Source organism: Trematomus bernacchii, unplaced genomic scaffold (assembly GCF_902827165.1).
Source record: "Trematomus bernacchii unplaced genomic scaffold, fTreBer1.1, whole genome shotgun sequence".
In the NCBI taxonomy this organism is placed as follows: Eukaryota; Metazoa; Chordata; class Actinopteri; order Perciformes; family Nototheniidae; genus Trematomus; species Trematomus bernacchii.
In genome coordinates, this window is record NW_022987771.1 from 1214222 (window position 1) to 1227922 (window position 13701).

Below are 13701 nucleotides of genomic sequence, written 5' to 3' on the forward strand. Positions count from 1 at the left end.
TAATTTCATCTAAAATGCCCAGCAATTATGATGTATTATAATACTTAAGAGGTGTTATTGCTTCATGATAAGTGTATCATGTTTTTTTGTTTGTTATAAAGCATTATGAACAGTAATGAGTGCTTAAAACTAAAATGATAGTTTCATAAGCAGATAAGACATTATAAGTTTGTTTATAATGCCTTATAGACATGGGCGTCTTAGAAAGTGCAAACCAAATGTCTTTTCACGAGAGAGGGGCGGAGAGCCATGAAGGGAAACAGAACAGATCCAACCTCCACTGTTCAACTAACGGCAAACAACAACGACAACGTTTCCTGAGGAAGTCACATTAAACACAACAACATAATGTGCAGTTTTGTCTTCTAAGTCTGATACAAAACTTTTTTCAAAGAAGCACTTTATGCACACTCAACGCCACAGCTGCGAGAACTGAGGTTGAACAGACGTGGTGAGGTTGAGGAGGAAACACGGATTTGGGTTTTGGAAAGGGCAGGGGTAGTAAGTATTGGGTTTGATCAGGGGGGGCTATGTGGAGCTACTGTAGCCCACAATGCACTGGTTTGCATAAGGTTTACTTACTGACTGGTGCCTTGTTACCGTGATGGTGGGAATGGGAGAGCTACTGGCTTGGCCGCTAACAGAGCCACGCATCTGAACACAAGAGGACAGAGAGGCTCAGGGACAAACAGCCTTCTCCTCCCAAACTGTGAAACCTGACACTCCAGGGATCAGAGGTGGACCATCTCAGATCTTCACTTTAGTAAAAGTAGCAATACCACAGTATAGAAATCTATTACAAGTAAATATCCTTTATTAAAACTATTTTTAAGTGCAAATCATTAGCTTAAAAATGTTATTTTATAATAACAATTATAATAACTCATTTTTATTTTTATGAATAGTTCTTTATCACTTCCATTTTACAGTTAACAAAAAGGGTGCTTATTTAAAATTGCCTTTCCCCTTAAAGGTCCCATGTCATGGCCATTTCTACTGATCATAATTCCATTGTTGAGGTATACTAAAATACATTTATATTGTGCAATTTTCCAAACCCACATTGGTTTCTCATACAGCATCTCTGTATACAGTAGTATGTGTATTCACTCTCTGTCCTAAACAGCTTGTTGGAGCTCCTGCCCCCCCCCCCCTCCCTGTGAGCCCAGTGGCCGCCTGCGAGACAGAGAGACAGCGAGACACAGCGAAACCTAGCCCGAAACACACACACCCTGCAGCCTGGCTGGGAGTTTGTGTGTGTGCCCAGGCTGAGTTCCGCGGTGTCTCGGTGTCTCGCCGACCCCACACCAGTGAGCCAGCTCACAGTGTCCCGCTCCTCACAGCAGCGAGCCTCGCAACGTCCCGCAGAGTGTGTGTGTGTGTGTGTGTGTGTGAGAAAGTCCGCGGATTGGTCCAAACGTAACGGCTCCGTGGACGTAACGTAACTATACCTGAAATACGTCACTATACCCAAGAAGTAAACAATGGAAAAAGAGAAATCTCCAACGAGGCGTTCTGGGGCAGCATAGACAGGTCTTTTCTGTGTTAGAGTTTTACTCGCTACAGGGTGTACTTTGAGGGTTTGTGACTCTGCAGACCGTTTACATGCATACAAACCTTCATAACACACAAGGGGATGGGTAATAACCAGAAAAGCATGACATGGGACCTTTAGGTATTCATTAATTATGTCTTTATGTCCATTTATTGTTTTTTTAAATATATATCCTTCGGAGAGCATGTGAATTTCACCAAGAAATCGAGATAAATCTGTAAATCTGAAAGCGAGATTAACCTGTAAAGTACGTGATAACGTATTTGTTAATAGTATTTTGTATCATTTATCTGAATCTTTTTAAATTAACCTAAGTTATGAAAAACATGTAGTGGAGTTCAAAGTAAAATATTTAGTATTAGGTAGCAGAAAAAGGTACCTCAAATTGTACTAAATTACAATACTGGAGTATTTGTATTTGTTAGTTTCCACTACTGTTTAATAAAAGTTTAGCAGAAGCTTTCAGGTGATGAAAGGCATTTTCTGTGGATTTGTCAACAGCAAATCTATTTCAGAGATGATTCTGCTGGTTGTGGTTAGTGGCTTGGTGTTTTTTCAGACACACGTACCTCGTCTAGTCTTTCCTCACTGGTTGCTCTTTCATAATCCACTGTCATTTCCTTGAACAGCTCACCTGCAAACACACACATTCTTAACATCTAGTACAGAGGCAGAGTGACTTCCCATGATGAAGTGCACAAGGTCTTCATCGTACCAGGAGTTTCCTCTGTGTCTGCAGCTTCAATCTTGTCCATGAGGTCGTTGGAGTTCCACTTGGTGATTTCCTTCGGCAGGGCGTCTTCGTTGTCTGACAGATCCTCTGCAGGGGCGACACAACACAAACCATCATCAAATCGTTGTCAGTACACCAACAGTATCATTTATTCATCAGGGTTAACATGGTCGATTGACTTTTTAGTTTGACTTTTAAACAGAGGACCAACGAACAGGAAACTTGCTAAGCTTTCACAGAGTGTTTTATTAATTAAATCAATAGATATTTATAAATATTTGATGTAATGCAAATGAAAGTTACGCTTGGTATTTTAATGTATAAAGTATAACACTGATGGTTATCCATGGCAAGTAAGCCCATGTTATTTTGGTGTCAGTGGCCCAGAAGTGGTGTGGTTTAATAACCATAATGCAAGTTTAAAAAACAAACGTATCTTCTAAGCAATTACCTACCGAGCAGAAGTTTAATCTAGTGTTTATAATTCAGATTTACACAAATATATGACTGGACTGTTTTATCCATTCACTACCATTTATGTGTTCATTAAAAAGGCTTAGGATCTTAGCGTATCATTTTATATTGTATTGAATTAAATGCCAGTAGATTCATTTAGAAAGAAACAGGCAGCCAGCCTCCTCTTAACTTAAATCTGTGTTAATAGATTCAAAATCTAATCTGAAACTGAATGTATGAATGTCATGTCATGCTATTTACTCCCACTGTAGAAATACTACAAATAAATAACACAAAAGAAATAGAAAATCATTTTATTGCATAGAGACTTGCAGCCAGACGACTTCTGTTATTAAATGTTTGACTTTCTATGAAGCATATTGTCCTGTACACAGATCAACAAGACTTTTTAGTTTATTTATAAAACATGAATATCAACCTGGTTATAAACTGGATAAGATATAAAGTGTGAAGGCATTGAGGTATTTCTATTTCATTAAATGGATTCACTTTCAATAATCAATAAATAACAATATAGGCCAGCTTGATTTGAAAGTTGTGCAGCCGTTTGATTATGACATGTGTACATGTAACAGATACTTTCTTTGTTGGGGTATAAGTACTAAGCTTCAGAAAACCAGACACACTGAATATGGCATCTACTCCTGAAGATTTCATTTATTCATTTGCACTAAAAACAAATAAAGAAACCTACTTTACAAGTTGTGTAATATAGCATCACTGCAGGAGGAAGAGGACCATAAATCAACTTTAAAATAGGAAAAATGTACTCATTTATCACAGTCATGACTTTAGTCCAGACTTTTATATATATGCTCGTTTGATCAAATGTAAGGTGCTTTTACTTCAGGCCCCCAACACACGATAATTAATCCAAACAAACACAAATACTGGAAGGCAAAATAAATGATCAGATGTCAACACCACTCAGTCAAATGATTGAATTTCAGTTACTCACAAAGACATGAGCAGAAATGTATTCAACAAAACATGTGCAGCATAATCAGAAGCAATATAATAACTGACAGCACAGATTTTATTCTTGTATCATCATGACTAAATGTTTGTACAAACACTGGTAGGGGGGGGGGGGGGGGGGGGGGGGGCTTTTATTGTTTGAATGTATCATGAACTGTTAGGGAACGTGTGTGTGTGTCTGTGTGTGAACGATGATGAAGAAACGGGAGTGTGTTGGTGAGAGGGAGACACAGGGCAAGGACGATTGTGATTCTGAACTGGACGTCAGGATGAGACACCCGGCCCGTGTCATCCGGCAGAGAGCAGGGGTGTCGCACCACACCCACCTATTTCAACTGCAGCCCCAAAGCATGCTGGGTATCTGGGAAGCTTAAGAACTGATCTGTGGTTAAAGAGATGCATGCAGAGTCAGAGGAGGGAAAAAAAAGCAGCTTCTTTGAAAACTGAACACATTAAGCACAACGCTGCTGGTCTAACTATCGACCCCAAAACTAAATGAGAACTGTTGTTACCATGAGCGTCGAAGAACTCCTCGTCCGAGCTTTCTTCGGAGTCTCGCGCTATGCTCTGCATCCTCCACTCTGAGATGCTGTGACGTGATGGGCTCACTGAAAGACCACATGAAGAAAAAGAAAAAATCACTGTTACTCTGGGACATGTGTTTCAGCTTCTCTCTTTTCCCTTTTAACACATTCACTCAAACACACACAAAGAAACATTGCACAATCTCCTCCAGCCCACACACCCACAGTGTTATATAAACATGCAACAGTCTCAGTGGTGCATTAGCTCATCACAGATGGACTTTTTGGTGGTCAGGGGGGGTGAAACAAGAGACCCATTGTAACACAGACAAGCTGCAAACACCCCTAAAACCACCAAATGCCAGTTGAGGAAAATGCCAATTCTAAAAGAAGGCAGTGTCTATCACATGTCTTCAGTCTATGCCTTATATATTATGGGTGTGGAGGAAGTAGGGGGGGGGTATCGCTGTAAGGGGCAGGCTGGTGAGAGGGGGGCACAGCTGTGGCTGTCAGCGCACAGGAGGAAACAGCAGTGTTGGAGAGGAGGGTCACTGCGAAGAGCGTCAGCCTCCTCTGGTGTGTGACGTCAGCACTGCTGCTAAAAATAGCCCGAGAGAACCACAGGGGTGAAACGAGGCGCGATGAGGAGAGTCAGGGTGCAGGGAGAAATCTATTAAAAGTAAATAGTCCTTTATTAAAAACAAGTGCATTAGCATCACCATTTACTTAAAGTACAAAAAGTAGCACTCGGTGTGCAACGGCCTATATAACAATACTACAAATTAGAATAATTGTTATGAATAATTATCCATCACTGTAATGTTTGAGCTGGTCAATAAGGATCTTGTATTCAAATAGAATTTCAAATGTCGTCATTATTTGATTTGTTAGTATATATCGTTTAGAGTAGCTTGTGAATTCCACCAGGGAATAAAGTAAATTCTGTAATAAAACTTGATCAATTACTTATGAATTATATTTTGTATCATTTATCTGCATCTTTAAATTGACCTCAGTTATGTAATACATGTAGTGGAGTATAAAGTAACATATTTAGTATTAGGTAGCAAAAAACGGTAACAAAAAGCACCTAAAATGTGCACTAAAGTACAGTACTGGAGTATTTGCACAGGGGTGAAACGAGGCACGCTGGAGGAGAGTCAGGGAGGTAGGGGTGACACTAGAGATGGCTGTGATTCGGACATGTGGTTTGTGATGTCAAAGTTGCTGCTAAAAATAACCCAGGTGAGATCCGCTGAGTTCTGGGTTGAGGCGAGGTAAGTCGGAGAGTACGGCAAATGTGGAGGCATCATTCAAAACAGTAAAAACATCACGTTCTGGACACAAAGCAAAGCTAGGCATACGAGCAGAGACTACAAACTAAGAAGCTGATCCCGAGTCCTGAGGTGTTTGAACAACAAATCAGAGCTCTTTATTGGGCTCCCAAGTGTTGTATACACACTTGGGAGCAGCTTCAGTGTGTATACAAGCTGAACCACAGAAGACAAAATAGATGTGGTTGTCCATCGTAAAAGTTAAGCGTTTGAAAAATAATGAGAAATGTTCAGGTTGCCATGGCATTTCTTACTAGACTGTTTATATCTTTAAAGAATATCTGCTGTCCTTTGGAAAAGATGAACCAATCAACCCAACTAATGTCAATTCACTTTTTTTATGGTGCCAAGAGTTTAGACAATAGACTGTATATGGTTTAGCAAAATATGTTGCCATAGGAATCCATTGTAACACACATTAATTCAAGCTTATAGGAGAGTGAGTGTTTGATACTAAAAACTTTCTAATTTTGTGAGGATTAGCAATTTACTACATGGAACAATGACACATAAAAAACAAATCATACAAACAAAAAAATCAACCCTGTTGAATTCTTCACATACCGGCTGCCAGCGTGGACTCAAACATCACAACTTTCTGTGTTTTCTGAAGGAACTGTTTGACTTTGTTGTGAGCATACCTCAACCTTTAAGTTGGAAAGGAGTCGGGTGGCAGACTGAACATATAAAAGGTGTGATTTTAAATGTGATAATGTCTCAGGACTGTGTAGTCTCACACACAGAAGTGAGAAAAGAAGATGGCCTCACCTCCTCTCTTGGATGAGCGGGAGGATCTGGAGGAAGTGGACCACTGCTTGGTGAGAACGCCTCGGGGCTGCAGAGTCTCTCCTCCTGAGCTCACCACCACCTCCTCCGCTTCGATGGAGCTGATGGCCTCTTTAGCCTCCTGCTCTTTGTCTGGAGACGGCGCCCCCCCGTTGGCCTCGGCGGCCTCCTCAGCCTGACTGAACTGGGCCATCTTGGTGGCGAGGGCCAGCTGTGTCTCCAGCTCCAGCTGCCGGATGTCCTCCATCGTCAGACCGTACCACTCGTCCTGCCAGCACCAGGCCTGCCGGTGGGCGCGCGCCATCACCTTCCTCAGTCCTGGGGAGAAGAGACGGAAAAGATTAGACACCTGCTTTTTCTTTCTTTTGTAATACAAACGTTTGGGTTTAAACAGTAGAATACTGGCGTTACACTGCACTCCGTTTCCTACATAACTATATTTTGTGTAAATATTGTCATTATTTTCCAAAGGCTTTTATAATTGTACTATTTTATTTGTTTGGTTATGTATTCTTCTTTCTGTCTCTGTATCACTTATGAGTGTCCAGAAACATTCCCAAGGAGTATAATAATATAATATAATGTATATGTATTTAAAAACAAGATTAGTCCCTATTCAGTGAGCATCTCATAGAAGCCAAATATAAAATCAAATGTACCAGAACATTTTACTCTGAACTACAGCCACAACATTCAGGAAAGATTATTTTAATGACAGATGTTCTGTAGGTGGAGCACGGAAATTAAACAGTAGTACTGCAGTTTATGTTCACTTAACATTTGAGTAATGGTGCAGCCCTCCTGCATACTCACCAACATCATGGATGAAGCGCTCGATCTTTGACTGCATGCCCCAGTAGCGAAACTCCACCTTGCAGAGTTTGTAGGCACACATGATGGGGCTCATCCCTGGGTTGTTGTTGTACTCTTCTATCCAGTCGTCCAGCAGAGGACCCCTCTGGGTCTTGGCTGATTTGTAGAGCCGTGTGTCCTCCTCTGCTTTGTACTCATGGGGGGGGATGGGATCTGTCACTATGTCAATTGGGTCTGGCAAAGATACAAAACGAAATGATTAATGGAGACTGGTATTTTAGTTATATTGCCTCAATTATGCTACAAATTCTGGTAGATAGGGTAGTACAACTTAAATAAATGTTCTGAATAAAACATTCTAATCTAAATAGAATCTGGCTGTCCTTTGAGTATCTTCAGAAAAACATTTGTAGTACCAGTACATTGCCACAAGTGGGCTTCACCTGCTCCTGATGGGAATACCAATATAAAGACACATCATCAAACTAAATCTACCATTACTAACGTGACACCTTAGATAGCTATTGCAAGAAAAGGTCATTACTTGTTTTGCTGGTTCTATAATAGAGCTATACTGCACACATATTGAGATTGCTATTTGTGGATAGTTGAAGCAGCATGATACACATCAATTCATATTTTTAAATATGAGTTTATGTCATTGTTAAAGGTTCAGGATCAATACCAAACTGTCTCACCAATACTCCTCTGCCTCCTTTCTACTGCAGACATGTTGAAGACATCGGCTTGGTTGCCTGTGTCTGGTTTGTAGTAGGTCTCAATGTCAATGGAGAACTTCTCAACAAAGGGGCAAGTGTATCTGAAAGAGCAGAGGCAACTAAATCTATTAAAACACAACAGAACAAATGTCCCAATAAGGCTTGATTACATTATAGGTTGATAGCTGCCTTGATTATGACACTTGCTTCTCAACTCAATGGCTCAAGATCAGGACTATTTTTTTTACGAGTGCCAACACCCTCTCACTGCTGAGGGTAGGAAATGTGTGAGCCATGCCCATCTGTTGTATCTGAGGCAAAGCTGTCACTGTTTGAATAGATGTGTCAACAGGCACTTGCAGTCTATCAATATCCTGACACGATAGTCAAGGGGCGCATCTCTGTTCAGCACCTTCCTGTCGGTGTGTTTGTCTGAACCATCACAGACAAACACTGACACCCTGAGAGTGAGGGGCCATCCACTTCTAACAGCCTGTAAGCAAGGCTGGACACACACAGAAATCTGAAGGTCTTTTTAGAAGTAATCTTCAGACAACTTGAGGTCTTTACTTTATCTGTATTTCACTGAGCGACAGCAGCTACAGTAGAACTCGTGTCACATAGCCTCTTACCGCTCAGAGGATTTTATATGTAATAAACTGAATGTAAGCGTGCTTTAATTTTATCCCCTTTTTTGCATGCCTTCACATTGAATTAATTATCCAAAACAAAGACAAGCCTAGATGAATTGAACTAAATGGGGGAAACTTTTAACACCCAAAAACTATATTTTAGTTTTTAAACACTCATACAACTTGCGCAGACTCATTAATCCATTTGATGCTCGCTACTTTCAAAACACATGCATTTCTGCTCAAACTTACTTTTTAAAACACTCGTCCGTATGAGAAGCTGTTTATGTGGAATAGTAAGCTTGTTCTGAAAATGCATGTATTGCGGAAATAGTGAGCATACAAATGAAACTATACTGCACGAGTTGTGTGAGAGATAACTGATGTTTTGATATAGCTTTGCTGTGGTTAAACGTGCCCGTCATTTACTTCTCCATTTATTCGTTCTTTGTTCAAGGTGGAAGCATGCGAGAAAAACAAAAGGACACCAGGGCTTGGCGTGGGTTACAGAAATAACAACAGAATGAAAAATGTAATTTCCCCAAGGGGAGGATTAAAGTGCATTATTATTATGGGATGAGTAATTGATGTACATAATGGTCATTTTGTGTGAAAGTATGTCTTAAAATGTGTGTGGAAATCTACCAGCTGCAGCATTCAGACACCCATGCACAGAGATTTTCTTGGCGTTGGCAGAGTCTTAATGCTCTCTCACTCCGGCTTTGAAGAGGTGTGTGGAGGTTCCTGAAAAGCTCACCTGGTGCGGGTGTAAGGGTAGGCGTTCCAGGACTCCTCTTCCACCCTCAGTGCTGCTTTGGGCAATATGGAGCGGAACCAGCTGGGAATGTGCATGCCAATGTGGTAAACTTTGTGGGTGTACTGGCCCGTCCCACCCGGCCCATCTGTGTAGGGTTTATTCTCCAGGATCTCCACCCCGCTGCCCTCACCACAGCTCTCTTCTCGGCTCTTTTTCTGTAACAAGCATAATGAAATCAAGTAAAACATCAGATCTTTGGATAATTGGGATAATAAGTACACAATTCAGCTAAATAAATAACATCGGTTTAGATGTTTGTAGATATTTTAGACATATTACATATTGTTTCTTTGAATTTGTGAATAGATATTCTACCCTTATATTCAAAGTGTAAAAAGGAACTGAAACAAACAAATGAATGGACATGGTGTCTTTTTGCAAATTAAAACAGGATGCAAGATGTGACTTCCTGAAAGGTCTACAAGCTATGAATTGCAAATCAGGAAGCCCAAAACCAGCTCGTGGAGCCACACCTTTCCCATATTTACATTCCAGGTGCACACAGGAAGGGAGGCTGGGTGGAGCCTGCACATGCAGTTTGGTAGCCCGACAGCTAGGTGACTCATAGCCTTAAAGACAGGAATGTGTGACATGGCAAGAGCAAGATTTGTGGTGGTTATGAAATCAAAAAAAAAGGAAACGTGGACAGCTGGGCATAGTCCAAGTGCTGACGATATGGAAATCACAGGGAGCAAAGAGCGAGGACCATAAATGTCAGAGATTGCTAAGGTTTCATCTTTCGTATTTCTTTCGTCAGTCGCTGTTCAGTCTTTCGACATACAGAAAGTATGAACACAGTATTTAGTGCAGCGCTGGGGAAATAGGGAGACAGATTCCTCCGGTCTGTCCACAGGGGGAGAGGTGATGGAGGCAGTGAGTCAGTGGAGTGGGGAGGAGGAAGCCATGAAGCATCCATCGCTCCGGACCTCATTACCTCTGACAGGTCATTCATTAGCCACCCGCTCTGCTCTCAACAGCCCAGACACTGCTCCGAAGACACAGCACAGACGCCACGGCAACAGCACAGACGCCACGGCAACATCAGAACACCAGACAGGAACCAAACGTCCAAACACAATTTGTATAAAATGTCAAATTGAGTTGACTGTATGGAGTGAAACACTTAAAAAATGCACGAAGCTGTGTAGACACATATCTAAAAAAAAAACATGTGTACAAGTCACTTGTGCCATTTCGTTTTTTTTAATTGCCGTTCCTCATTTTAAGCCATGGATGTGTACTTATTTGTATTCTATTACTACTAATGTGTGCTTTTGTTCTCTATATTTCATAAGTTAGCTTTCTCTTTATTATTGGATGTCTTTGGACCTGCCATGCCAGTCGCTGTACCACTGTAAATGTCCCCGCTGCGGGACAAATAAAAGGAATTCGGATAACCAAATAGTATACCAATTACACAATAAATCATGTCTATCCACTCGCACAGATAACTACCAGTTGGCCTTTCAATTAGACTCACAATAAGGTCAGTGCTATATTGTGAGTACCAGTATTATTATATTTGGCGAGATTTATTGCTGTTGAGTTTTCCAAATGTAATTATTTTCATTGCATACAGACAGTTCAAAAATGTTTTCAAAGTATGTCCTGATGTTCAGTCAGCAGTCTAGGTAAAGGGGAGAATGGAAATCATTGTGTTTTATTGTTGTCTGTCTCTATAATTAGGTTGCGGCTGACAGGTAACAGCAGCCTGCCAAACGCACTGTCTATTCTTCTCCCTCCTGGAGCGACGGATGATTCTCTCCAGTTCAGCGGGGGAACGATTACAAAACATTGAGCAGGGCTCGGCCGTTCCCGTAGTAAATAATAAGAGAAGAGCGGGAGTAGATAATATGATTTAAAGTGAATTAACACTGAAATGTATGTGAGATTCTTGATGAAAACAGTGTGTGTGTTATACCTGTTGGGAAAAGAATGATGTCATGGTTTTCAAGAGTCTCTGGTAGTGTCGACTGTCTCTCATCTACACCACTCTACTGTAAAATCATTTTTGGCTCAGTTCACAAAGACAAAGTGCCGCTGCGTTGTGATGTGAAGTCATGCCCTTAAATCTTTGCCACATGTCGCCCACCTTTCTTTAAACAGACATCAAACCAAATAAAAGCCATCACCATTAAAGCATACTGTATGTGTTTAGATCCCACTGCGTTGACAGGATGGAAGTCACATCCTGGTTATTTTGTTCCCTTCTTGCGTCAAGTAAGTGAGGAGTGTTTCCTGTTTGAGATGCTGCTTTGCACTTCACTCCACAGATACAGTTGCTTAGTCAGAGCATGATGGAGGGATGATTGAGACCCAGTGAGATCTTCTCATTTCATTTCTCACACATTCCGCGTTTGCTTCATGCATTTTCCGCAAATCCCTATGTGGTGATAATGAATTTGCAATTAGCTCTCAGATAAGAAGGCGGCGCTGTAAGGGCAGAGGAGAGGGAGTGAGAGGAGAGAAGGGGCTCTGAGGCCGAGGTGCAGATATGTCCTGAGGCCTGGACTTCATCTGTGACATCTCTACACAGGGGATGGATCGCAGGCAGGCGGGCCTACATGATGCAGTTGCCCTGGTAACATACAGCAATGAAGCGAAGGGTACCCACAGACGCCAGCAAAATCCTCTCTGCTCAAAATACAGCTCTCTCTCTCTCTCTCTCTCTGTTTTACTTCCACCCCCTCCCTCCTTCGCAACCTCTCTTTTTATCCTCCATTTCCTCTTTTCATTCACTCCCTCTCTCGAACAAAACCTGACCACCGGCACGCTGATGATGTCACGGTTGCCATGGTGACGGAAGCCTTGCAGCAACAGGGCTGTGTGGAGAGGGTGAGGTCCGGGGGAAAGGTAACTATGGGTCACTAATGAAACTATTTATCTCCCTATCATTCGATTACATGTTTGAGAATGCACATGGGCATCTGCAGTGACTTTGCACAAGGCATGTAAAACTAAAAATGTTAAAGTTACAGTTTGACGTTTAGCTCTCCTCAATACCCTGAGTTTATGTGCCAAATAAGTTCTTAGTGTGTGGAAGTTTGGTGCAGATTGTGCTGTCTTGAAACGCCTGCTTGCTCCAGGGAACGATTGCCGAGTCATGTTCTCTACCATCTACAGATTAACTGGATTACCTGTCTGTTTTGTACAACAGGGGGAGAGGATACAAAGAAGAACACCAGGAAAACTTGTTAATTGAAAAGTCTGAAATTCCTTGAGAGAACAATATGTTCTAATTATATAATATATTATTTTCATTTGTGCAAACAGGACAGAGAAATGTCTTCATAAGGATAAACTGTTACTATGGCTTGAGGTTAACATTCAGTAACTGACATATAACCGGTTTTCATAGAGAGAAAAAGGAGAGGCTGTCTGCAGCGTGCGCTGTAGTATTGTTACAATAGTGGGTGGATATTTATTTTAGACTTCTTTGTCAACATAAACAATAATTAATTTGGGTGTAAGATAAACAGTTGTAGGAGGGGCATCTCTTTAACAGCTTGAAGGCATGCTGGGGCTTCCTTATGCAAGGCCTAAAGGTTTAACTTGGATACAACATAGTGCATATGTTGCTTTGTATAGCCTGTAAAAGGGACGTTCCCTAAGCCACCATACATTTCCAGATTTAGGATTTTTTACATAACACTGCACTATGGATATGTTACTCACTTCTAATGCATCTTATTTCCTCATGAAAGCACGCCTCCTTTGACACAAGATCACTGAAGAAGCAAGACACACACACTGAACCATGTAAAACGCCGGATTAAAGAGGCCTTTACCTTCAACCTGCTCTCCAAACAACATCACACCCCTTGTGATACAGATTACATAACCATGCAACTCAAATCCCAGCACAACTGCTGAATGCTTAGGGCCAAGATAAGCATATGCCTCAAAGCGATACATATGTAAAGTGCCCCTCCAGACATGTTTTAGTATGTTACAAATATTCTTCAATAATGTATAATTTGCCTAACATGTTTTTTCAACATAAAAAATGAGAAAGAAAACACAGTAAGGAGGATACAAGAACGTTTACTCTTTCTCTTTCTTCAACAGATTCTGGATCTGGCTTCACCACGCCTAGTGCTGCTCACGCTACGTTGAGCAATTTGCAACTGGTCCCGGAGCTCCCGAGCAATGAGTTTCGACATCAGGTCTATTCTCTTTTTTTTTTATGATGACCTGTAACTTGCACTGGCTGACAGAGCATTAGTGGTTGTGAAAAGTAATGCTACAATAATATCTAGAAGAATTTGAAATAAGCTCGAGGGTCCGGTTTGCATCCAAAACTGCACAATCTATTATGGTTACCGTCAAAACG

At 41.2% G+C, this 13701-nt stretch overlaps 1 protein-coding gene across 6 annotated transcripts in view; it reads right to left on the reverse strand.

Annotated features, from left to right (window-relative positions):
* The window catches only part of LOC117496938 (membrane-associated phosphatidylinositol transfer protein 2-like), a 52473-nt gene that overhangs the window by 21145 nt on the left and 17627 nt on the right, over positions 1-13701 (reverse strand). For 5 of the 6 annotated variants that reach the window (XM_034148793.1, XM_034148794.1, XM_034148795.1 and 2 more), the window contains exons 3-9: positions 9309-9523; positions 7899-8020; positions 7201-7434; positions 6370-6705; positions 4256-4351; positions 2271-2375; positions 2125-2189 (exon numbers count right to left, since the gene is read on the reverse strand). In XM_034148793.1, coding sequence (XP_034004684.1) covers positions 2125-2189; positions 2271-2375; positions 4256-4351; positions 6370-6705; positions 7201-7434; positions 7899-8020; positions 9309-9523 — 1173 coding nt within the window. Of the gene's footprint in view, positions 1-582; positions 655-2124; positions 2190-2270; positions 2376-4255; positions 4352-6369; positions 6706-7200; positions 7435-7898; positions 8021-9308; positions 9524-13701 lie in introns of all 6 variants that reach the window. The other variant, XM_034148797.1, reaches the window with a different exon arrangement.